Raw genomic sequence first — 27,105 nt, forward strand, 5'->3', positions numbered from 1 at the left:
CTATCCCTTTAAGGACTTTCTGTATTTGAATGTACTCGATACTTGGATGTTTCTATGTTGGACCACAAAATATTAGAGGAGGGAATATTGAACTATGCGACACTGTTGCTATCTGTCCGTTCTCAAAGCAGAAGGATTTGAAAACATACTTTCTAAGCAATGCTACGGTCTCCATCAAATTCAAACAGAATCAATGTGTGCCTGAACATAAATGCCCTTTATATAATATTCAACGTCAGTGGAACTGCAATATCCACTTTGTAGCAAATGTAAATATGAATGTTTAATTTATTTGAATGTGTTACTGTGCCATGGTATTCATGCGTCCGGAGCTCATTCATATTTCATTCTTATGAATATGAGAATGCTCTGTAGTCTCTGATGTCAAGTTTGGTGCCATCACTTGCTGCACTGTGTGTGTGTGTGTGAGTCAACTCCCTCTAGCTCGAGTCATCACAGACAACAGTACAAAGAATGACAAAGAATAAAAACACAACATAAAAGAGTTGTAAAATGTGTCCTTTTTTTCTGTCAGCATAACTGTAAAATCTCTGTATTAATAAAACTATGAAATAATTATTCCACCCAGTTAGGTGTCATCACAGATTTTTGGGTGATCCAGCCACCACTTCCACCACATAAACCTTCATTAATCAAACTACCACGCAGAGGCACTTCTCAAAAGGTGTATATCTTACAACACCATCAACGGCTTTTTTTTGCTGCCGCTGGCTTAAACACGTTTTTGATAACCAGAATTCTCTGTAAGTTAGTGTGATGAAAGGAGCGAGTCCTCCTCAACAATAATTAGCAATAATAACAATAACTAGCATTATTAGTGGCTAATTTTGTGTTAATGTCAGTTGCTTCGCTAAACGTACCGACTACTGCTAGCTAACACAGGCAAGGACTACTTTTTGTTTCGGGTAATGAGCTGATGCCTCTCATCTAGAAAATGCCAGAATCAAAGACAAGACACTTCACTGTGTTAAAGCGAACTTTCCAAAGAAGTCTTCATACCTTATCATAAAAGGTCATTTGTCAGTGGAGCCTGATTGATAATTCGGCTGGTATAAAGCTTATCACAGATATCTTGCTTTTGGTATATATGTTGGCTGATAAGTAACAAGAAATTGCAGTACCGGAATATTAAGATATGTTTGGGGTAATATAGAAACATTGTCTCCATTACATAGTTTTTCCACCAGAACTTGTATTGAGATATGTATTGAGTCCCACTCAATACATATCTTGGTCATGATTCTGTAGCAAACACATTTAAATGACCCTTAATAGAAATCTCTGTTTATGTAAGTAAATGAATATAAAAATCAATCAAAATCTCAAATATTGATATTAATATCAACTAATTAGTACTAATAGTTGGGCTGTAGGCTACTTGTCAGTGCATTTTAAAATAATTCATTTAAATATTTTATCATCTGCTGCCCTCTTATTAATATATCGTCACAATAATACTTTGTTACTTTATTAAAGTTATGGGAGGATTGTAGTTAATGTTGCTGCCACTATGGGTAGAACTTTTATATGATATATCATCTTTCAATAAAATGGTTAGAGGCTGCCCTCTGAGGCAGTGCTGTGATTTGTGATTTTTAAAAACAGAATGGACTGACTTGAAATTATTGTGATGTCAAAATTCAGACAGACCTTTGATGACACTTATCGTCAGCAAAGTCACATATTGAATGTTTGTAATAAACCACTGCTACTCAAACTACTGTTGATTTCAAACAGTATTTGCTTTATGTGATCATTTCACAATGAGAAAATACATTTTTTCCACATTTAATGAACATAGAGCTTCATCATTATTTCATTTAAATCCAGTCTCTTAAGATATAATCAGTTTGTCAACCAGAAACATCATCTCTAAAATGGAGTTTTTCAAATGGCAAATGTCTCAATTTACAATGTACAGTAACTAATATTAGATTTCAGGATGGCACACACAGAAATGGAGATGACACAGTTCATCTGCCAGCTGTGGACTAGACACATTAAACCTGACAAATTTGTCGCTCAACATGAGAAATGTGGGATCAATAAAATTGATCACATGCATATGAAAAGGAAACTCTACTCCAGGAAACTCAGAGCAGAGTCAGTTTTTATTCTTAGCCTGGATTTAGTGGAGTATGGATTTCAGTCGGACCTGATTAACGGCACAGATACACATAAATATTTCTTTCAGAAGCCCATTTATTGGCTTCATCCTGATGACAGAACATGCTTATTTAGCTTTTTGTAGTTCTTAAAAAGTCTGTCCAAACTCAGCAAACTTAACATGACAGTAGCTACAGTTGGGTAAACTGTAAACTTCTACTATGCTGTTGGCCAATAAATTTAACTTGCATCAAAAGTTTTCCTTATACTGAATAGAAAACTTTGTCTTTCCCTGATGTTCTTTTCCTTCTGCTGTCTTTGCCCTCCATCTTCAACCCTCTCACCTCCTGTCTCCGTCTCTCCTTCAGCTACTGGTACAGGCCTGTTTGGCTGGCAGCAGGCAGGAATGCAACCTGAGTGGGCAGAATAGAGGGAAGGGTCAGAGGCCAAGGCAACACAGAGCTGATCCCAGAAAAGCCACTGCCAAGGTAAACACACAGTGAGAGAGATGGAAGCTGTGGATGTAAATAAAGAAAGATTACGGTGGTTTGACACATATCCCTTCCCATCTGATTCACATCCTGGAGCATTAACTATTCCAATCTGCTCTGAGGAGAGCGTCACTGGCTGAAAGAAAAAAACAAACAAAAATTTAAGATCCTTAAGTTTTTTTGAGAGATTTGGGATGTAACTGAAATTATTCAGTTTTTAAAAGTGCAACAAGTACAAAAAAGAGTGACCCAGTGAAGTGATGCTTGAAATTTCTTTAACACCTGACCAAAACACTGGATATGAGATGAAATGTACATACAGCAGATGCACAATTAGCTGCCTAGCTGCCTTATTAGCAGAAATAAATCTAGTAAAAAGCTATGTCATTGGCTAAGTACTTCTCACATTGATTTTGCTGTTGACAATTTGTTTATGGATCTATTTTAACTCCATTGTTGCAATTATGTGAGTTTCTTGATAACTATAAAGTCTTACAAAGTTTCTGCTGAAATGTTAAAACAGGTCAAAAACACAAAGTGTTGTTCCGCCCACATATTATAACTCTTTTTAAAAGTTTTTTTTTTCAGCTGTAGTGAGAATATAAACTTAGGCGACACAGACTGCAGTTTATTGTATGTGTTAATGTAGTTAGGGAGGAAAGTTTGGAGCGTATTCATACATATATTCTATCGATATTCATACAGCAGAAGTCAGTGCAGAGGCTGCTCTTCCACTCGGCAAAAACTTTTTTCTTCCTGCCTTGCTGTTTTTATTCAACGTCTCCTTTATGAAGTGTGACAGCTTCGATCGCCTGGAGACTTTCTGTGTTCTTACTGTATCTGATTGTAGACAACACAAGGTCATCTATCTGGTGCAAACAAGACTCCCGGGGCATCCGCCCACCACTATCATCAACTGACAAGGTTAGTGCATTCAGTCCGATGTAGAGTACGCATAGATTACACAGAACAATTCTTTCTGTCTAAAATCTCAGACTCTGGTGCCCTGAGAACCTAATCGTAGTAGGAATTAACATAATCATGACACATAAAGTTCAGTGTGTAGAGGCAGCACAGCACACGTCGCATATTTGAATCAAACTATTGAACAGTAGCACAGAGTGACAGTTTGTAACCGGAAAACATTTTAAAGCTATTAAAGTATTTGCTTTGTAGTGCAATATGAATTACAGTCATTAAGATCCCAAACATGAGTTGAAAAGCAGTACAATTTCAGCTTTATTTTTAAAAACAATAATTCTGTGGTTCAGTTTCGTCTGTTGATGTGTGAAGTGTGAAAGATCTTGTCATACAAGAAGTCTTTGTTCACTACAAAACTTATTTTCCTTATCAAAAACTCGATGCAGAAGATCTTCATCTGTCCCGGGAGCCCTGAGCAGAGCCAACTTTTAAAAAGACATCATCACTTCAAAACTTAACCAATACAGTCCCAACATAATCCCAGCGGTATGCAACCAACGCAGTGTCCCATCATTCACTGAGCCATCATATAAAACCTCTGGAAACAGTTTCAAATATGTTTTCTAGAAAATAGAGAAAATATTCACAACTAAACACACAACAATCAAAGTAAAAGCTGCTCATCTCAATGTTTTATATAAACAGTAGATGAAATGGCTGAATGAATGAGTGAATATTGAGCCAGGTGGGAAGAAACACAACTCCAAATGGATGCTAATGTTCCCGAGTCTGTGGGATACTTAATAACAAAATGTCCGCCATATCAAGTATATAAGGTAATAATGTGTCAATGTTGTGCTTACAGGTTGTTGTGCTGCCCCCAAGTGGCCAAAAAAGTCATTTATTGCAAGTTGAGGGCGGAAAAAACATCCTTAGCTATTATTTATCAAACTCAAAAACTCTAATCTGCTTCATCAGAGCTGTGTGATTCACTGACAATCACACAGTCTGGCAATATTAATAAATAACTCCACAGCCTGCATCGCATTATATTTCCAAATCCTGGTTGGCGTCACTTTTTTCCAGCTGAGTCTCACCTACTTCAAACCAGTGAAAACAGCACAGACAGAAAATGATGTTTTAAAGTAGGCGAATACTCCCGTGTTGTATTTCAGCCCTAAAATCATCTCATCTTTGCTTGGAAATTTACTGAGAGATATAATGAATGGAATATATGACACCTGCTTGTTTTATTGTGCTAAACTTTGCTTTCAATGGCCAAAAATCAGCTCACTTTGTCCATGTTGTTTGACTTTGACAGGTGAGAGCCAATAACACTGCTTCCTGCTGTTCATTTGTGATGAATTTCATTTTCAGTTGTAATTTTCTGTCTTCAGACCCTGCCTGCCGTTATGTAAAATAGACAATGCAACGTGCTAAAACAGTGTAATCTATTGTTAAATCGGTGGTGCTGGATGGAGTGGGTTTATGTGCGATGGGCAGATGGACGCTCGGACCAGGCAGGTGGGGCGCTAGACGGACAGACTGGAGGGAGGGCCCCACGCCGTGGCCCACAATGCCTTGTCTCAGTCTCTCATGAGATGAGACGCCACCTTTTTCCTGCCCTCCATCCCCATGTTTCACCCACATGCAAACAGACTCGCACATATACAAACACACCAAGCTCATTTGTGTAGGAACTGAAAAGAGGCAATCACTGCCATCTGTTGTGTAGACTTAAGGATTTCCCTGCTGAAGCACAGCAGATGTTCTCGAGAGGGAGAGAAGGAGACAGAAAAGCACTTCTTAGTATTTTCCCCCTTTTCTTTTCTTTTTTCATTTCTCTTTTAGGGTGAGTAGTAGTGTGCCAGGGTTAAGGTTTACCTTCCCGTTGGGAGTACCTGTGCTAAAAATTCCTGCATTTCTAACAGTGAGTCAGGACTCAGTGGCAGCTTTAGTGCCAGTCACCAACACAATGGTATGAAAAGAGAAATGCAGTCATGCAAAAGCACCACTGACAATAATTCTGGGCTTAGTATCGATGAGAAAATACTGCTTTTATGGTGAGAGGAGCTCCCAGTGTGATGAATATTGAGGTACAGGCACTCTGCTGTGGCGAGGCTGTCATATTACCTCTGAATGTCATGATATTAAAGAAGAGTGCAGGTACAATATAGAAGACAAGTTCTGTGTGTGTATGTGTGTGTGTGTTTGTGTGTATGTGTGGGGGTTCGTGTGTAAAGAATGGGAAAAGAGCTGAGTGGGCTTTCTGCAAGAGTGTGTTTAGGGGACACAAACACATCAGAAGATACAAAAGGAGTTCAAACAATTCAAAGTGTGTGTACGTGTGTGTATGTGTGTGTATTCATGCAAGACACAAGCTCTTTAAAGCTGAGTGTTAAAAGTGGTAGGGCTGCAGGCAAGGCCATCTATCAGAACAAGGTGCAGACAGGCAACTCCCACAGCACTCTTTTCTTTCTCTATTTCCTCTCATTCTAGTTTTCTCTTCTTCTTTCATAACACTATTATCACTCTATTGAACTCACCATCATGACATGCATGTGAATTTAAACATAGTGTATAAATACTGAGTTGCAGCTCATTTTTCTATGATGAATGCCAAAATTTTCTTTAGCCTTAAAACTGCACTAATCTCTCATTTTTGTATAAACAGTGGATCAAAGTGGTTTACTTTAGTGAGTGACTATCTGTAATGTCAAAGGGGTTGCTCAGAGTTCACAATTATCTTCTGCAGTTCCCTACAGCTCTATGAAGCCTTTTAGGATATTTTCGCTAATGTTGATTTTTACAGCCCCAAATTCCACTCCCAACAACCTCGGTAATCAACAAAATAGCTCTGAGAAATCTACTATAGCTACCTGCCCAACACTTAACAGTAAACAGACAAAGTTAGCGACTAGCTGGTGAACATAGTAGTGGAGCATTTAGCACATAAAGAGAAAGAGACCAAAAACAGAGAAAAAACGAAAGCAAATATTGGACTCATTCATCAGGTGGCCTGAAACTAGACTTTAAATGAATGCTAATATTTCTCAGTTTCTGCTGGACGTTCAAATAGGCAAGTGTTTCCCATAACAGTTTTATAAGGTGATGTACAGCTTGTTCTGCTGCCCCCAAGTGGCCAAAAAAGAATTTGTGCAGCTTTCAACTTTAATTCTTCTTTTCCTCTTCTCCTGTCCAACTGCAGCTTCTATGGTTTGTGAGATTAAATCTTCCATTAAAGATTACACGTTACACGTAACAATCTGTTTCATGTCCTACAGTAGGTTGACAGTGGCAGCTCCTGTCCTCCTGTGCCTTGGCCCATAGCACACGGATGGTATTATATTATAAATACCAATAAATAAATGGAAGGTTGGGAATAATGAAATGTAATGAACTGTGTGGATTGTCAAATTGGAAACCTTTATTTCTCTTTATTAAAAAAAAACTACATTTATATTTGAAAAAACACAATAAAGTGTCTCATACGCAACACTTTTATAAGTGGAAAGGCTTGAATAGTTTTAGTATCAGCCCGTGTGTCTGAATTTCAGGAATATCAACTATTCATTTTGCAACAGTAGACTGGAGGCTCTGAATTAACATGCATTATACATTTGATAGTGCCTCTGTTTTATCAAACAGCATATATTAATTCAATTTAGTTATTTATTTTCATTTTCAATGATTCCTTTTTTTTTCTCTGTATTTTGTTTTGAACATTTTGTTCAGCTGTAGACCAATAACTCAACAGAACAGCTGTGCACCTGCATTTCTGATTTCATAATGATGTTTAATTCAGTTTTTATACTGTGGAGCAATAACAAAGTGACCTCTGCTCTTGCTTAAATTAGCAATTAAACTGTAGATCATGTTGGGTTTTTTAGCTTTAATCATATTTGTCTGCCCTCAGTATAAAGAAACATTTATCCCTGCCAGTATTTCAACATTTCTGAAACAGTGTATCATGGCATTAAATAAAAAAATAACCTTCTAGCATTTGACACTTTGCTGCCTGCTTTGGTCCCACCCTAATGTGTGATGTCATACGACCTTGCTGACATCACTCACCATGGATAGAAAGTTGACCTGCTCACATGCACCCACTCTTTGGCTGACATATGATCTCTGGAAATTGAGTGCAGAAACACGACAGTAATGTAAAATCATTGAAACTTTGAACACAGCGTTGTTGAGCAGTTTGGAGTTTCTCACCTGGAATAATAGATTTCTTCTAAACGATGCGCTCTCTAGCCTTCCGACCCATATCCCCATTATTCTCCTAATTCTAGAGCTTCAACAATTAGTTTATTAATCGATTAGTTGACAACTATTAAATTAATCACCAGCTATTTTGATAATTGTTTGGAGAAATTCCCTGAATCCAGCTTGTCAAATGTAAATATTTCTTATTTCTTTAGTCCTCTATGACAGCAAACTTCTTTGGGTTATGGACTGTTGGTTGGGATAGAAGAAGACATTCGAGGACATCCCCTTGGGCTTTGGGAAACAGTGATCAACGTTTTCCCCCCATTTTCTGACATTTTATGGATTAAACACCTAATTGATTAAACAAGAAAATGATTGTCAGATTAATCGATAATGAAAACAATCGTTAGTTGAAGCCCTACCTATTTCACAGCATTATCTTACACACTGAACACCAGACATGTTTTCCTGTATAATGGTGCTGTTTCAATGCAGCGCCATAGACGTGCTATTGATTTTGCTCCGAGTGATTTTCCACCCTGTTTCTGGATCCTTGGCAGGAATTTTCTTCCTCAAAGACAAGGTTGCCAGGGCAACAGCCCCAGGTTAAGATGACTTCAAAATTCTGGTTTGATTCCACTTGCAAGATGTGTGTGTGTGTGTGTGTGTGTGTGTACGCTTTGTGTGTATGAATATGTCCTCTTTGTCGGTGTTAGTTTGTGTGTTTTGTATGTGTGCGTATAACTGTACGTGTGTGTTCATGCTTGGGTGTGTATTCCTGATTCTTCATGTCTTTACTTCTTTATCTACATATATCTCTATGGGCACATACTAGTATATTTCTTCTTGTATTTTAATTTCATTTCTGAGTCCAGACAGTAGTTGATATAATGTGACCACGACTAGTAGCCTTAATGGTAAATAAAGTTGATACTGTTAGCAGTCCAATCCACAGCCTGGAGGAAGTTCTAATGCGGCAAAAGGCAGAGTAGTATTAGCATGTGCAAATAGGAAGCTTTACCACAGCCACTGGCAGAGTGTGCTTGAGTATGTGTATGTGCGCACCTGTGTAAGTGTGTACTCAAGTTTTCATTAGTGTGTGTTTTCTTGCACCGTCTGCCTCAGCGTGTTTGCATCTGTGTGAGTGATAGGAATAGAAAGAAGAGAGCGGTTGCACATACACAAGGATCTCTTCTATTTTTCGTTACACACTCTTGTGAAGCTATTTGTTTGCCGTCCCCTCCCAAGAAACACACATAGGTAGTGAGACAATCATTTTACATTGTACCCACCTCAATATGAAATCATACTGTTCAAAACAAGTCTCACAACTCTTACAATAGACCTAAGTGTGAGCGAGGGAGGGAGGAGGGGATCAGAAGAAGAGAAGACAGGGGGAAAAAAATAATTGTTAGGACTCTCTATCATTATAACGTTTTCATACCAAAAACCTATTATGATGTTTGCAGCATGATTACATGCTGAAGAGTATGAATCTATCTGCCTGTGTGTGGATGTATGATATGTGTCTGTTTTTAGACAAGGTAATTAGAGGTAATTACAATGCGACCGTATCCACCGCCAGCTCTGCCTCGTTCTGTTCCAGCAGCTGTATCATGAGAGGCAATAGATGATGTTGGGCTTTTTTAAAAAAAAAACAAAAAAAAAACGCATTGAACATCTTTTATCAGGTATGTCAAGCCACATCATGCTGATACTTGAGTACGGCAAGGATGCCAGAGAGAGTCACATTGCCGTCGGGCGATTGAGAGCAAAGAAAGAAGGAGAAGAAGGAGCGTTGGGGGAGTGTGTGTGGAGAGGAGTGGGAGAGTAGGGGGAAGACAAAGAGATGAAAGGGAACTTTTTTGCGCTAGTCATATACTAGGACTGCAGCGTGTCTGTCCACCATCATTCACTGTGACTTGAGCCCAGTTCAAGGAGGATGAATACTATGATTAATATCATAATTATCCACTTTATAAGTAAAAAAGACATAATTTCTGTCTTCTTTCAGTCATGATGGAATTTTGGCATCTTCAGTATATTTGCATTTATCAGAATATAAATTTTGCAAATTTCTAGTTTTCAGGATAATCTACATTCCAGGTCTTAAAATGAGTCATTTGTCTTGCAAAAAACATGTAAACAGTGGATCTCTACTCCCTAATTGAACAGGGGGGCCTGTCCTTGTGGAAGACGGATTGTTGGTTTGGCTGTTGATTTGGGGATTGATCTGGTATAATTTCATTATTTTTATTTCATAGCCATATTTCCTTCACCTTCACCATCATTTGATCATGTTTCCTTGTGCTAATTATGTCTTGTATTGTATTGTATGGGTATAAAATATTTTTGCACTCTGAGGTGAATACATAAATGTATCCAGACAAAATAATAATATATTTAATATAAATATAAAATAATTATTGCTTATATAACATCACACTTATCCGCTAGCTTGTGAGTCACAGCAGCTACCTGAGTAGAATCATGGGTCAGCAGTGTGTTTGGATAACAAAATTGGCAAAAAGTTACATTTCTAGAAGACTGTTAGTTTAGGGTGGCCAGCCGCCCCATAAAATATGGAATTGTTCCGTAATTGGAAACTAAAAGACATGTTCTGTATTGAACTGATGTGGGATGTGCTTTGTTCTGTATTTTTGAGAATCAATTCAGTGCAAGTCTCTGGGAGAGAGATATTACAGGTTAGACTATTAATACAAGGCAATTTGTATATGATAGAAGGAAACCCTCCTGCTCTGTTATTCCTCAGTCTGTCTCTCAAGTTATGTTCCACTTCCAAAACAGAGAATGACAACCAATGAAAAGTGTGAGTGACAGCATTGCTACGATACGCCTGACAGCGGCACAAGATTTAAAAACAGCGACCTACAAGCGTGGTCCACTGGCAAAAAAAGAAGAGATAGTAGAAATACAGAAGGGAATAGGAAAAATATTACCAATGGCTGGGATGCATGAGCGAGAATTTGTACCAGCCCAACTGCGCCGTTTGTCACAGGGTTTTCTCCATTAGTCACGGAGGAATTTGTGACATCAAACAACATGCATCTGGAAAAAATCATAGGAGAAGCGAGAGGCTGCAGAGGGCACAAGGAGCACTCTCAAAGTTCCTTTTCCCCCCAAGCCTCTCCAGGGGCCGCTTTCACAAAGGTATTTTAGACTGGTCTGTAGTGTTAGACCAGTTCTTAATTTTGCTTATAGATTAGTCGACTGCAACTTCGACTGTTTCACAAAAATAAAGACTGACTAATTTTAAGCCAAAAAAATTAGACACCTTACCCCCAGGCTAACTCAGGCCTAAGACCCATGTTACTATGGTAACAATCAGTGACACCAACTGACCAGTAGCACCCAACAAAAAGAGACAGGGGGAAAAAAGAGGAAAACATTTCTTTCTTTGCATCTTGTACCATGTTTTTATTTCTTTTTTGAATGTCTTCGATGCTCCTCTCAACTGTGGGATTAACGCTGTTCACTGTTGCTGCAATTTTTTTCCATATAAGATTTTTTTGTTACACTCTTCACTAAATTTTCCAAGTAAAATGTCCCTGTTGAATTCCTGCAAAAGACATATATTTTCTGCTGGAGTAAATGGAGCTGAGCGGCTGGATGCAGTTACTTGGTTGGCCATTTTTTTTGTTTTGAAAAAGGTCTTAATTTACCCAGAATTCATTGTACCGTAGTCCTACTTAAGATGGTGAAGAACTAAACTGGTATGTGTAACGGATGAATTTAGACGTCTATCTGAAGTCTGACTATCTGTTATATCTAACCCATAGTCAAACCGGCCCAGAGGATGATATGGTATGTATAATAATCATATTGATTTTATAAACTCAAATCTGGTTGATATAAACACTGTAATTATTTTCACTATAAAAGTGAAAGTGTATCATATTTAAGGCTCATATAATGTAAACAGTAACAGCTAACAGCTGAGTGGTAAATAATATTTGCTATTTTACTAATAATAATTATACATACTATATATATATATATATATATATATATATATGTTGTTGTGGATATTTCTGAGCGATGGTCAACACTTCAGTGGAGAGAAGCACATACGAGCCTTTGATGTCTTATTGCTGAGAATGTTTATTGAAGTTACTTGATCAAGGAGAACTGTAAACAGCGAACATCCAAGTTGGTGTAACTCGGATGCTGTCTCTTCCCGTTCTGCCCTCTGACAGTCTGAGTGTTAGTATTTAACCCAAGCAGATTGGCCTACGATATGAAATCTGGCTACATATATATATATATATATATATATATATATATATATATATATATATATATATATATATTATATTATATATCATATATTATATATAAACAATTTATAGCAATATTTTTGTAAGCATTCTCACTTCACTTTTAGTGCCTAAAACTTTTGCATAGTACTGTATATATACGTATATATTACCTTTTACACATATCTTACAAGTCCAAATAGCTCATATACATATACTCTACAGGTAGTTAATATCCTATATACATAAACTATTCATATATACAGTGATATTGCATCCTTTTTTCCTTGACTGCTACTGAGCTAGCACATATCTATCATACTGTGAAGCGCAGTGTGAGCTACAACAGTTCTGACTGTGTGCTTAAGCTGACTCACTGAACACTGACTGACTCCAGCGTTGCCAGAAAGATGTCCTGTGGGAGGACAAAAGCCAAGGCAGTGGTCACAAATGTCCTTGCTCCAAAGGCAGTAGAGGAGGTGATCAACAAATTAAAAAGTGCTGAGAAACCACTCCCATCCTCTATACAAACAGATGCCTCTAACAAGGGCAATCGTAAGAAGTTTCCTTTGGCCGTACAGTTTTTCACTCCAGAGAGTGGGGTCATCAACAAGTTGACTGATTTTGTTGAAAATACAAATGAGTCAGCTGAAGGAATAGTCAACACCATCCTGAGCTCTCTTGAAAACCTTGGCCTGACTTTGGATCATGTATCTTCAGTGCAGACAATACAAATTTTAATGATGGCATCCACAATTCAGTCTTCACAAAACTGAAGATAAAGTCCAACAGTGACCTCCTCCAAGGCAACTGCCATGCACATATTATCCAGAACACTATCAAACATGCCCTGGATCAGCTCTCAGTGGATGTGGAAAATATTGTCCTTGAAGTCCACAGTTTCTTTTCCATCTCTGCCAAAAGGAGAGTCCCTAAAGGAGTTGTGAGCCTTTTGTGATGTTGAGTTCCATAAAATCCTGTGCCACATGGTGATCAGATGGCTGTCACTCAACCCTGCATTCACTCGCCTGCTGCAGAGCTGGACTCCTCTGAAGTTGTATTTTATCAGCACTAGTGATGACTGTTCAAGGCTCCTGCAAGCAGTGCTGAGGTTGAATGGGGATACTGTTGGAGTTGAGGAGGAGGCTGATTTTGTGGAGTTTTACCTCCTCTTCTGTAATATGTCCTGTCCGTCTTTGAAGAGGTGGACAAGAAGCTTGAGAGAGATAACACCACATCAGCTGACCTCTATGCCATTATGCACTCTTTTCTGAGAGGATGAAGTCAGAGAAGAGATGATGGGTTCTATGGCTTCCTGACAAAACAAAAGCTTCAGCATCTCTCTCCATCTGATGCTGATAGGAGTTTATGGCCCTCTTAAACACCGCCATCAGTTATGCCCAGAAGTGGTTCAACTTTTCAGAGGACAACTGGCTCTTTCACCTGACATGGAGAAGATCACCGAGCAGCCTCACCTGGTTGGCAGGCTTAACATCTCCATAGATGAGCTCTATGATGAGTATGTCGCTGCCAACAGCATTCTAGAGCGCCTTACAGAGCATCAGGAGTGGGTGTCCAGGGGAACAGCTGAGAGGTGGATGGCAGTTCTCCAGGCAGCTGACCTTCCAAACATCCTGGCTGTGGTGTCCTTTGTCCTCAGCATCCCATCCTCTGCTGGGTATGTGGAGCGGGTTTTCTCTTCAATGAAAAATAATTGGACAGATGTGCGGAACAAATGTTCTGTTGCACTAATGAAGAGAAATGTCTTGCTCAGAGTTTTACAGTGCAGCTCTGGAAGATAAACGACTACTTACTGCTGTAAGAGATCAAAAAAGTACGAGTGGAAAAAATACGCCTCGACCAAATTCAGAGCTGCTTGTGCTTCTGGAGCTGCTTGTGATGTCCACTAGTTCAGTTCTTGTGATGTCCATTAGTTCAGTTTGTTGTTTGATGTCTTCCATGGTTCAGTGGCTTTAAAATACATACATTTCAATAATTAATTGTAATTTGGTTTAGAACATTCCATATAAAATCTAAAATGTTTTGCACTAATGATTGAAATTCTTTCATAATGCCAGGTCTGTTTTACTCAAAAGAATATGTTAAATTTGCACTGAAAATTCTTGAATGAGTACATGCTAATGTAAAGATGAATTATATCAAAACTGTTGTTTGCACTGCACTGAAAAAAGTAAAACAAAGCTGTTGTTGATTCAATGTTTTTTCTCACTCCAGTAGCAGAAATGTATTAGTTTGTTCATTTAAACTAAACTTTCTAATTCACGTTTATGGTTGAACCCTTTTTTTTTTATTTGGATACAATATAAACTGGCAGCGGATCATCAAACTGAAATTATTCATTTGATCAAGGCATTTTTACTAGATTAAAGGGGACCATTTCCAGCTCTATATTTTTTTTTATCATGGGACTCCACTAGAGTAGTTTTGCATGATCTACAGTTTAAAAAAATCCTTATTTATCTTATACTGGCCCTTTATGCAGCCCCTCAGTTCAGCCTCTGTCTCTTAACAGGCAGTCTTAGCTCCTGTCTTTTTAAGGCCTCCTGATGAGCCCTCTCTGGTCTGATTGGCCAGCTTTTGGAAGCTTGCCAAGGGGCAGCCATATCAGGGTCATGTTGAGTTACTGGCAATGAAAACCCAACATTTCATGCTTTACTGCGTTATATTAAAAGTTTTTAATGACTAAATAACAAGACTTCTATTGTGAAGAATTTACAGGAAATTAAATGTGTTCCTTACTGAATTAGCAGAGCTTCATTAGTGGCGCTAAAAGATATATGGAGCTCTTTGTTCAGTGGATCAATTAGAAATAATGAAGGCAGGAATAGTACAAGTAGAAACAGCTACAGTGATGATGTTTGATGACGAGCTGCAGATGACCAGCACACCGACAACAGGTAAACTACTTATTTTACTTTGCCGTGCTGTGTAATGGAAAAACACTCACAGTGTGCCAGCTCGACTTGAGTCATGGCTTGATGTGACTACCCCCAAAATGCTAAAATGTTAGTGGAGCAGTGCAGTGAACTCGCACACTGTGCGTGGAGCAGATTACCATATAAAGAAATCCATCATGAGCCGATTTGGCTTGGGCCGAAAGTAGAAAAAACTGTTGGAAACCGACTATTCAGAGTAGTCTGAAGCCAGTGCCTTTTGCTCACAGAGAATACTTCTACCTACATTTACCTCATTATTTTGACACTTTGGCCATGTTTAATATGATCATCCAACATTTTAACATTATATATGATTGAAAATAAGGGAAAGGTAGGTCTCCTTTAAGCATGCAAATTCTTGTAAACATGACAGAAGAATCTGGAGGTAACCAGCAGACTTCTTCTGCCTCGAGCGAGCCTGCGACACTTGGAAGAACAAGCAAAATTGATACTGGTTAGGAAAAAAGAATAAAGTTTGCATACTGGTAAAGTTAACATTAGTCCAAGTTATTCTGCCCTTGACACTGGTTGTAATTTCAGCACTCTCGCTTGATAGCCTGTATTAACTTGTGTAACTCAGGTAAAAAAGAGTTAACAACACGGAACGCAGGTCTGCTGCAGGCTAGTCAGATGCTGGGTGACACTGTAGGGCAGCGTCGGAAATTAGCAGGGGGCAAGGGCAAAAATGCCCCAAGAAATCTCACAATGCCCCTAAAAACTGTGATCGAGGGGCAGAAATTGCCCCCAAAAATTCAAAAAAAATAATTTTATCTTTACCAGTTTAGGTCAATATCCTAATTCTACATGATGCCATCATTTTATTTTCCAATTCATTTAATTTCAATTTCAACACACAAACACAAACGGCGCTGTTGTTCACACTACGCATTACGATACCTGACAGGTGTTGCACTCCTGCTGCACCTGCAGTGAAGGTCGCTGCCAGGATGGACCGCTACCTCCTTACAAAAACTCTAACTGCTCCACCCGATGAAAGCAACATAAGTCCTAGGCCGTCACCAACACCACCAGCAAGCAAAATAAAGACGAATAAGACGGAAAAGAAAGTTGCGGCTTCAACTATTGAAAAATGGAAAATAGACTGGCTTGGTGTCAAATAAATGAATAAGACGACTCTCCTCTACTGCAAGGCATGCAGGGCTCACCTGCCCAAAAATAGCCTGGAACCGCGAAAAAGTAATCACGACTTTATCAAAGGAAGCGAATAGGTCAAAAAAGTGTTCGGCTCATCGGCACCAAACCAGCAAACATAATCGATTTGCTTATGATAAGTAATACTAACGCTAACGCTAGTGTCTTTTGTCTGGCACGTTAGCCAATATAGTGTTAGTAATTTGGCTAACTAACGTTAATGTTAATATATATATGTGGGTCTTGCCGACCGGTGGGGCGATCATTGCGGTTTTACAGAGGCTGTTTTATACTCTCATCTCATGTATTCTCACTTTTTTATACAGATATACCACATTATAGCTGTAAAGGAGATCTGTCACTAAGCCACCTTCGCTTTTATTTTTTTTTTCACTGAACAAAACTGGCATAATGCCACCGTGTGTGCATTCACATAGCATCCCAGCAAGATGTATAACACAATAGCGTCAGCTCCCTCTCCAGCCATGCCAGCTATCCCAAAGCTTCACACAGACGTCCATCCGGCTATGACTACCTCCATAGCCGACTTATTGGAGGAGCAACTCTGCCCCCCACTGCGTGTTCATACCTTTTATACAGAACAGTGAGGCGGAATAAAGGCGCAGCATTCTCGCCTTGAACAGGCTGTGTAAAAAGGGCAGCAACTAACATTAATGGGCTCAGTGCATCGAGTGAAATGAGCTTTTATTCCCAAATCTAGAACATATTTTTTACTAACCACTGAGGCAGTGCTGGATAATCGAGTCTATTATGTTATTTTCATCATGTCATCTTGGTCAAAACCTCAGCAAGGATAAATTTGGAGATGAAATAAAGAAGGCTATTGAAAACTTCAGCTGAAGGCATTTCCAGAACTGCATCAATAAAGAAGGAATATTACACTCATTTTGGCTCTTTGACAGTACTTGTAGCTTCTAGTCTATAATATTGTAAAACTGTGGCATACAACGCATCAGACCCACAATGACAACGGTAGACTGGCTTTGACTTGTAGGAGGTCTGAATATGACATTATCCCCCCAACCAGAACTTTTGGTCAATTTAATAAGATCAAACCAATTAAATATAGTCATGATCTCAAGATCATTATGTTATACTGTCATCTAATGGTTTATACTGAAGGTTCTTCCTAAATAAAACCTTACTTGTTGAAAGGAAATTGATGCATTAATTTGCTTTTCATGTGCTTATTGTAGTTAGAACATGTAGACAATTATTACAAATGAGACGGTGTTTACTGAGGAGGTTTTGGTTACACAAGGTGATGATTACTGTATTTATTTGAATCTGCGCTCATTTCACGTTCAAAACAGCAACTTTATGCACTAATTACTATTTTTGCCCCCAAAATTTAGTAAATGCCCCAATTTTTTAGACAGTGGGGGCAAAAGCTGCCCCCCCCAAATTTTTTTTAACTTCCTACACTGCTGTAGGGAGAAGACCTGCTGCTGAACATCTCAGATAAACAGTAAAAACACAATATAACATTGTAAAATCAGAATGGTAACAGCCTGTACTTTGTTGTAAGCTCCTGGATGTGTGTGTGTTTGTGTGTGTGTGAGGCCCTGTTCACTGAAACCTGCAGATTGACACAGAGAAACTCCCTGAGTCGCGGTAAAAATGGGCTTGTTCGAGATGAACAGCGCCTTGCCTGGAGAGTGGATGAGATCAGGCGGCAGCAGCAGGGGGCGGTAACAAAAAGCTGCAGTTAGGTCAGACAGTTTCCAGCAGCCTTCAAAGAATATACAGAAAGTCACAGAAATAGTTTCATTCTGTTAGATCTGATCCTGATTTAATAAAATGTTATCAGATCAATTTACTGAAGCTTTTATCCACAAAGTCACTGTTTTAACAGTGTTCTGTATGATAGAGTAGGCCTTTAACTAGCAAAATGTCCTGGAACCCTGTGATCATCAAAACAGTATTTATTCTGTAATCTCCGATACTATTAAACTATTTTACATAGAAACTCAACAGATAGCAGGTGGACCACTACCGGGTGATCAACATGCTGACCATAAATCAGCTGACTTGTCAAACTCATTCACATCTCATTCCAGAGATAAAGAAATTTAAATGATATAAAATTATTTTTATTCAATGTAATTCAATTTATCTTGTCTTGAGTATTTGGGAGATGTCTTGGTGTAACCCTTTAGCTTCTTGTCTCTCCTGCATATTTGTTTATTTACTTTAAATCAATGTATAGCTGAGTATATGCAGGTTTGTTTTTGTAACATATGTGTGAATGACTTTGTGTATCTATCCAATCTTTAAATATTTTATTAAAAATGTATTTTGTAATGTGCTAATAAATAAAAGAATAAAGTAAAACACCAATCAGTACTCAATATGCAAGGGGACAGAAGCAGAAATAGAAATTACATCCTTTATCTATCAAATATTCAGACTGTCAGGGCTGCACATCTCTACAGAGGAGAATCTTCATGTCCCACTTCTTACCAAAAGTTTTATGTTATTTCAGTTCATAATGCTGACAAAAATTACATGATTACATAATGTTCATATTGTCTATCTGTAATATTTGATGGTGGAATGTTTTCTGTCTCTAGCTGATAAAAGTTGTCATCAACACATCTGAATTCTTACTACACAATCAGACTAATAAAATCAAATTCTTTACAATAAAACTAAAAATGAAGAGTTTCTATAACACGTCATGTTGTTGAACCAACACCTGAGCCAATCAGCTCTTTGATCAGGTGACAGCCAGGCATTTCCCATCATATCCCGGGTCTTGCAGTTGGTGGAGAGCAGCTACGGCGCCAGAGCAGGTTGGGATCAAGTTGGACACAAATATAACTGTCATGCATTGTGTAATGATCACTGGTGATCGATTCTGCACAGTCCTGGCTCATCTTGAAAGACCCTCGTGAATTAATAAATATTGCAACACAAGGTGCTGAGCTAAGCTAACGAGTTCATGTGAATAGGCCTAGAGCTAACAAAATTAGCGTTATGAACAGTGCAGTATAGTCAACCGTTGTAGGGCTCAACTAAATTAAAGCTGTTTGACAACTGGAAAGAAGATGAAAACGTGACATATAGAGTGTTTGATTGCTCAGTGTCTTCTCTGGCTGGTAAAGGTACTGAACTGTTAAATACTGAAGCAACATAAGTTAGTGTTTTGTCAGGTTTTTTCATTTCATTGGTATAGTGAAGGCTATTTGTCAGTGAATAGAAGCAACAACTCCTCAAGACCCATTCCAAGTTCCTGTGTCTTGCTTGCCACCTGCACCTGCTTTATTAAATTATTAAATTAGGCCTAACTGTTGATATATTTATGAGAATATATTTATTTTTTGTATGAAATAATTTGGTTAGACTGTGCTGGTGATTCAGTTTTGTGTTTCTAGGTTTAAGTATTGCACCATGTAAAAAAAAAACGACTACTACACATGCAGCCTAGGCAATTACAAAGATGTTGATGTGCAACTTTTAATGTCACAACGAATGCATCTTTGAAACTTTCTGTCCTTATCTGAGGGTGGTCTTTCAATAAATCTGAGAAGGCAGCCCTCATATTGATGGATTGCTTAGTATTAATTTGACATTCATAAAAGCTGATGTTCGAGCAGTTTGATGAAAACTGGGAATCTAAAGAATAATTTGAGATGCATCATAGCACTGTACATTTTTTCCTAGTCACATGTAATAAACATTTGTTTGATTTGTGCCTATTCAAATTTTGAATTTTCTGTTGGTGTTAAGAGGAAATGTGTTTGCTCAGAAAAACCTTCCTATTTCAATTTACCTAATTTGTGATTTCATCAAGTGACACTTTAAGTCACCAACTTTGTGGGCTTAAAGATTTTTTGTTTAAGCTATACCATCCAAATTAGTTGTATTTAAATGTAGGGCTTACAGCTTTGAATCCGAAACACTGTCATAGTTGTTCCACTGTTCACTGTCCATGGAGCACCTCCAGGATTTGTCTCTTGCTGACATCAGTCATCTTGTCCCTGGTGTTCAGCTGAAGGGGACTGTTCATCTTTGTAAATTTGAAACAGATGTACAATATTGTAATAATAACATGTAATTATGGTGTTAAGAAGAAATGTGCTCTGTCAGAAAAACTTACTACCAATTTGTGATGTCATCAAGTGACAATTTGAATTATTCACAAAATTTGTGGGCTCAAAGAATTTTTGTTTTAGCCACTACATCCAAATCAGTTGTATTTAAAGATTAACTAAACACATGGCTCTTTTGCTACCCTAGTGGTTGATATTTTCACCCTGCTGCAAACACTGCTCCACCCTGTTCTCTGCCTCCTGATCTAACAAGATGAGTGAGGGAGGTGTGGGTGGAGGTGGACAGGCTTCTTCAGCTCTGTATAAACCTGGTCACACCAGGATTTAAAATGGCAAAAATTCACCCCAAATTGTGATCATTGTGATGAGCAGATTCACTTACTGGGGCGAAGTAAATCCTCAGCAATGGAGAGCTAGAGTTTCCAAAATGGATCGAGGAATCCATCATGGCTTACTAGCTATGGTGCATCACTTTTATTTAACCTGTATCGGAGTACCACTCCATAAAAGAGCAGACAGGAGTTGATGGTAAAATTTAAATATGTCTTTTGAATAAACTGTGTGAAGTTATTGTCCCATTACTGACCAAGCTAAGCTAACGAGTTTTGCTAACTGACTATTAGCAAGGTGTTAGCTTTATTTTCCCTCTTCAATAACTCAACAGCAATATTGAATAAAATGATGTGCAATGGTGAACAACATGCCAGGGGAAAGTAAACAGAACAGTAGAGAGAAAGTAGAGAGACGCTCCAGGGGCTATCATAACTGACAAGCGCTAGCCTGGCTGGGCCACAGCAGCAGCAGTTCACAAACCAGCCCTGTGAGTCACTACTTCACCAAGCTTACGACCTCATGTATTTCGTATGAATAAGTGTTGATACTTTTGTGTTGTCTGAATGATTTGCTCAGGCTACAGATGCTGCCTTAGCAATCAGTAAGTTGAAACATACACTCTTAAATGCCTTTAAAGGACCCGTGTTTAGGATTTAGTGGCATCTAGCGGTGAGGTTGCAGATTGCAACCAACTAAACACCCCCCACTTCACCCTCCCCTTCCAAGCACATAAGAGAACCTACAGTGGCCATGAAACTCATGAAAAACGCAAAAGGCCCTCTCTAGAGCCAGTGTTTGGTTTGTCCTTTCTGGGCTACTGTAGAGACATGGCAGTACAACATGGTGGGCTCTGTGGAAAAGGACCCACTCCCTAGGGCTCATTCTAAGGTAACGGAAACACAGTGATTCTTATTTTAATGGGATTATACATATATGCACTTATACATTAAAACATACTTATGAATATTATATCCCATTTCTGTCAAACCTGGTCCACTAGATGCCACTAAATTCTACACTGCACCTTTAAGCATTTAAACACTACCATTTTTTATTGATATAACATCACCAAATAAACTTTAAGGTAGACAGTTTTTTTTCAGTTATATCCTTAGTTAAATTAATTCTCAGAACATTGTATACTGTGTCATACTGTATGGTCCTTGTCTTTTTCATATGATTTTGCAAAAGTATTGCAAGAGCAAAGGTAAAATAGCTTTTCAAGATGTCAAGTCAAGTCAATTTTATTTGCATAGCACAATATCACAAGTCACAAATTGCCTCAGGGGTCTTTACTATCTGTACAGCAATAAAACATCCTCTATCCTTAGACCCCACAATTCAAATAAGGAAAAAACTCCCCAAAGAACACCATTAATGGGGGAAAAATGGAAGAAACCTCAGGAAGAGCTGATGTTGTGTGAACAGAATAGACCAAGAAAGCAAAATTATGGAAATACAGCATGGAAAAAGAGGATGACATGGGTATTAGTGTTAATATAATTATTTGTGTAATTGTGGAATAAAATGCCAAGTATTTTAAGGCCAAAAATACAATTTTAAATGATTTGTTGTTGTGTTACATATTTTCAACAAACAAAAAAGCAGCCTGGAGCACCATAAAAAGGGACAAGTGATTAAAGAAGGCAAACGTAGGTTAGATGGACATACACTGGTCATGTAGCCAGTACAGGCCAGTTTCTTCAACCTTATCTGAGGAAGAGCACAGCCTAGTGTTTCCACTCTAATGCAGAATGCCAGCACCAGCTCAATCAGGCTCCTTGTCTCTGAATCGCTTCTCATTGTAGAGGGAAAACTTGCATGCTGTGATGAAATGCTTTTTATAGCCTCAAGCATGTCTTTATACTTTTAAACAACTTGTAAAGAAATACTGTAAACAGTGTTGCATTTGAAATAGGTTTGCTGAATGAATAATACATTACAAACATCAGCGTTCATAAGTAATGAACTGCTGAAGTTTCTAACTAACAAAAAGAGCAGATAAGAGGAATCAGAAAGATTTAGAGGACTGTGTTTATCTTGATGTGTAGTGTTCTCTGATGCACCTTTGTATTGCCTAGAGGAGAGCGAGTACAGAAAAACAACAGTTTTCTACACTTCTCTGGTGAATTAAATTTGCCATTGTTATGGGAGAGCAATTGCCTAGAAAGATTAAACATTAATCAAGAATAAAACAAATAATACAATAAATAATCATCTATGGATAATGTGTGTGTATATAGGGAACAGTAATCAATCTAGAGCCTGTAAAGTTGAAAAATCGTACTAATGGGATGACCTTCTTTGTCATTTTGATCTGTGGATTTTGTCCTGTAAACACTTAAACCCAGTTAAGTGTGTGTGTGTGCGTGATCTGTCATAGGCTACTTTTGGGGACAAATTTCAGACTTACGACCAGTTCATTGGGGATGGCTTGTCCAACTGGGGACATGGCTTTTGTCCCCAATTGGACAAAGCTGATTTTTGGGTCAGTGGTTAAGGTTAGGGTTAGTCAAGTAGTGGTTATAGTTAGGGTAAGTCTCCAGGAAATTAATGTAAGTCTATTAAGCGCATGCACACCCCTCACTGTTTTATGTCTCCACCTAACATCTGGTGTAGCAGTACAGAGGGTAGAGTCACCAAAAAGTGGACTAAGAAGGGAAAACGCGGGTTTTGACTTCAAACAGGATAAAAAGGAGAGGCTCGTCTATCATTGATGTGCTTTTAACACTTGTGAAACATCTCTCTGGATCTGCAGAGATATTTAAGCCAATTATTCCTGTTTGATGATAACTGAATGATAAAACGATCAAACCTGTCAGTTACCTTGATTATTTCCATTCATTACCAGTGATGAATGTTCTAATACATTCACAGCGTCGGGTAATGTTACATTAAAGCAGTGCCTGTGTTGCACAGCTGCGGAATAGATGTACTACAATAAACACAAGATGTTCACGGAGACATGGGAAATGCAAAGGTTTATCTTAAAAGTGTGAATGTAATTAGCCATGTGAGTGTCTGCTGTGTTGTTAGGCAAAGCTGTTGCTAGGCAGGACGGCAGGCAGAATTAAAGGCATTGTGTTGTTTGGCTCAAAGAATGCAGATCTTCAGTAAATAGTGTTACTTTTATTAACAGCAGAGCAATATAGTTGAACAGTAGATCAAGCTGTACATGTAAGTTTAGTAGAAAAAGTGATGCAGGATCTTATTGCTCATAGTTAAAAGCTGAGTAATATGTTTTCAGCTCCTTTAAGGTTGTTAACATCATCTTTTTCCACACTGCCTTACAGTATCTACTATATTCTGCATGGACTTGTTCCAGATCTTCACTGAAGCTATAATTACAGCTAAAATTCATACCAAACCAAACACATCATGTTTTTTATGGCTACTCCATTCCATCAATTGAGATATCCCAGATGTCTTGTGCATCCTCATTTTACACCCTTCTCCCAAAATTCAGCCTAATGTATTTGGTACAGTATCTTTTAGAATATTTTGGCAGCACAGTATGACTTTGAAAAGATTTACCCACCGGCAGGTTGCTGCTTGTTAAATGGTAAACCATAAAACCTCAAAAATATAAATAAACCATTAGTTCTGCTGAAATTTTGTTCATCACACTTTTCATCAAAACCAGAATCCATTCCATGATGGTTCGGAATGAATACACGTACCATTACACCCCTACAACTCACCCATGGCATTTCGTTGTCCCACACATAGACTGTATATAAAGATGGACATCATGACAGCTCCCCAGACATGATGCCAAAACATCTTGATCGCCCCCTGGTGGCTGGCTGCAGTATAGGTCATAATTTCCACCCCCTCCATGTTAGTGGATGGGACATGAGCCAAACTAAAAAAATTACATATCAAATAAATTTTTCCCAAAGATGGTTTCTGTCATTTCAGGTAGTTCTTATCATGCTGATGTTTGTCCAAGTGCTCATTTTTCTTATAAGTTTGTTTTTAATTAATTATTTGACGATGTAGAAAGGGGATATGACGTCATGACTGGCAGCTGTGACAACCGCTTTCAAACCTCCGTCAGGCTACGGAACGGCTGAGGGGGCGTGTTCCGTGGGCTGTCATCTCACCGCCGACTCTACTGTGCGGACTCTGGCTCCAAATGACGTCACACAAGCAAGGTGGCAGCTCTTGTACAGGAGATATTTTGGCTTCACTTTTCCATAGCGGTAAGAAGTGGAGATGCGTCGTCCATATTTATATACAGTCTATGGTCCCACGCTGTACTTATAGAACTGGAGTTACATCCAGGTAATTACTATATTGACATGCTGCAGCACGACGCTTCGTATTGGTGCTAGGGGCAGCACTTGATATGCGTCATATGATGTGCCACGGCACTGCAGCAGCAGTGTGTTTTTAGCTTTGATTGAAACTGATTCCCTCTAGAATCTCCTCTATTAACTAAACAGAGCTGTGCAAAGTTAAAACTTAGACAAACTAACTAAGCTTCAAAAAGCTAACTTCAAAGTGGATAGATAAAAAAAAAAATCTGACATAGAACAGCCCCTAAAGTATTTGAATAGAAAACTTGTGTGGACCCAGGGCAGCCTGATGGTCCAACACACAGAGAAGCAAATGCCTGCGATGTTGTCGCTGCTCCTGTCAATCTGCGGTGACCGTCCACGTCCAAGTAGAAATGCTTCTGTAACAACCCACTGAAAAGAGGCTTCTCAAAGAGACTGTCTGTCCTTAAATTATTTATTTATCACACTAAAGCGTCCTTTATGAATTCACGTTGAATAATTAACAGCAATGAATATCATTTGTCTTCATCTGGGAAACTCTCAGAGGGGTGTAAATGTAAACATTAAACCACATAAAAGTGGCTGTGGCAGGCCAGTCAAAGACAAAGGGAATACCAAATCTCTGAATGGGATCTATTTACACTTCACTGTACGGCTTAATGTTTAATGAAAAGATGTTCCATGCGCAGTTTTTAAATATACCACTGTTAAATTAGATGCAATGGCATTTTGAAATTACAGTTTTTAAAAAATAACTCTCAACAGCCGCTTTAACAAACTTTTCTGAGTTTCTTTCCTTTTTTGCTTTTTATAAAATGATTTATAACACTAAACAAAAACACATCTACACACAGAAATACTGGATCAGTTGGTAGCGCTTGGCAGTTTTCAGGATTTCTTTCATTAAGTAAAGAATTCGAGATAACGTACATTACATATAGTAAGCAGATGACAAAAGAAAGTGTCAGGTCACCATGATATTTAGATTATGCCTGTTGAGCAGGGTAACAGTAAGAGAATAAAATTATGTCATCAGGCATTTTCTCCTCGTAACATGGTGTTACCTTTGTCCCACTATGATTAAAGATGTATTTCTTTGCTCTTTATGTTTGCAAGAAATACCCAGGGTTAGGGTGAGGAAGACCAAGAGAGATCTCAGCAGTCCTGATGTGACCCTAAAACAAACACACACACACACACACACAATGAATACATGCTTGTGCACCATCCATTGTTCAGCGCTACTTTATATTATTTTTAATGTACTGATGTTCTAAACAAGTGACTGAATGATAATGCCCTTGATCAGTTTTACTAAATTGATTACCTTTGTGACTATACAACCGACATTAATAGTATAATGGTAAAAAAAAAAAGTCTCTGGAATAATTTGCCTTTAGTGAATCCTTTCTGCTCCATTTATTTAATTGATTATCTTTGCTTCGACTGTCCCTGCTGTTAACGAAAAAGAGAGGAACATATGTGATTTATAGATGGAGTGCACGTGATAAGTAAGGATTTGTGATGGTTTAAACATCTTAAATTCCAACCCAATGTTATTCATAAGAGAAAATGGTGATTATGTACTAAGGTGAGTTTGACGCATTGGACCAATTTCATACAATTGCGATATTTAACATGATAAATTGATTTGAGAGTAACATGGTAATTTGCTTGGAGGACTAACTGAAGCATTAACGAGCATTAAATGCCAGAAATATTAAGTACTTACTTGTTTTGTGGTCGATTTATGCAACCGTTAATTTTGTCCCGTGCCTGTGTTTCTTTCATCCCGACAGAGAGGGGCGAAGTAACAATGCGCAATGTCAATTTCCAGCCTAATTCCTTCTGACTCATTTATCTAAATTTTAAAAAAGATGGTTGGTATTGGTTGAGGACGTGTATGTTGTTCACATTAAAATTGGTTACTCTCAATAAATGCATCTCTGTGCAAAGAGGTAAATACAAAAAAGTTATACTTTCGTCCCAGCCCTCCCCTACTTCTTGCATTGAATGTTGGCCTTGGACGTAAATCTCGAGTTGTGGAATCGTCCAATATGGACATAATTCCAAGCGAACTGTGCTGTGCTAAAAATGGATCTTTGTCATGAAACATGAGCAGACTGATATTGTGTGAAATATGTTGGAGCCAAATTAAAATGTGTATTCATAAAACCTGTAGATCTGATTTGTTCTTATGTCCAAACAAAATTTACGTGTGTGTAAAGCTTTATTGATAAAACTGGACCCAGCTGAGTTTCTTTGAATCCGGGCCT

At 38.3% G+C, this 27,105-nt stretch overlaps 1 protein-coding gene across 11 annotated transcripts in view; it reads left to right on the top strand.

Moving 5' to 3' along the window:
* LOC121895364 overlaps positions 1–27,105 on the top strand; it is a 204,273-nt gene that overhangs the window by 84,991 nt on the left and 92,177 nt on the right. For 7 of the 11 annotated variants that reach the window (XR_006095758.1, XR_006095759.1, XM_042408434.1 and 4 more), the window contains exons 2-3: positions 2,496–2,615; positions 3,469–3,542. Coding sequence is in view for 9 of the 11 variants with exons in the window: in XM_042408434.1 (XP_042264368.1) it covers positions 2,496–2,615; positions 3,469–3,542 (194 nt within the window). In the remaining 2 variants the exon portion in view is untranslated. Of the gene's footprint in view, positions 1–2,495; positions 2,616–3,468; positions 3,543–3,985; positions 7,899–27,105 lie in introns of those variants that run through there. The other 4 variants (XM_042408430.1, XM_042408425.1, XM_042408432.1 and 1 more) reach the window with 3 other exon arrangements.

Source organism: Thunnus maccoyii, chromosome 4 (genome assembly GCF_910596095.1).
Source record: "Thunnus maccoyii chromosome 4, fThuMac1.1, whole genome shotgun sequence".
Taxonomy (NCBI): domain Eukaryota; kingdom Metazoa; phylum Chordata; class Actinopteri; order Scombriformes; family Scombridae; genus Thunnus; species Thunnus maccoyii.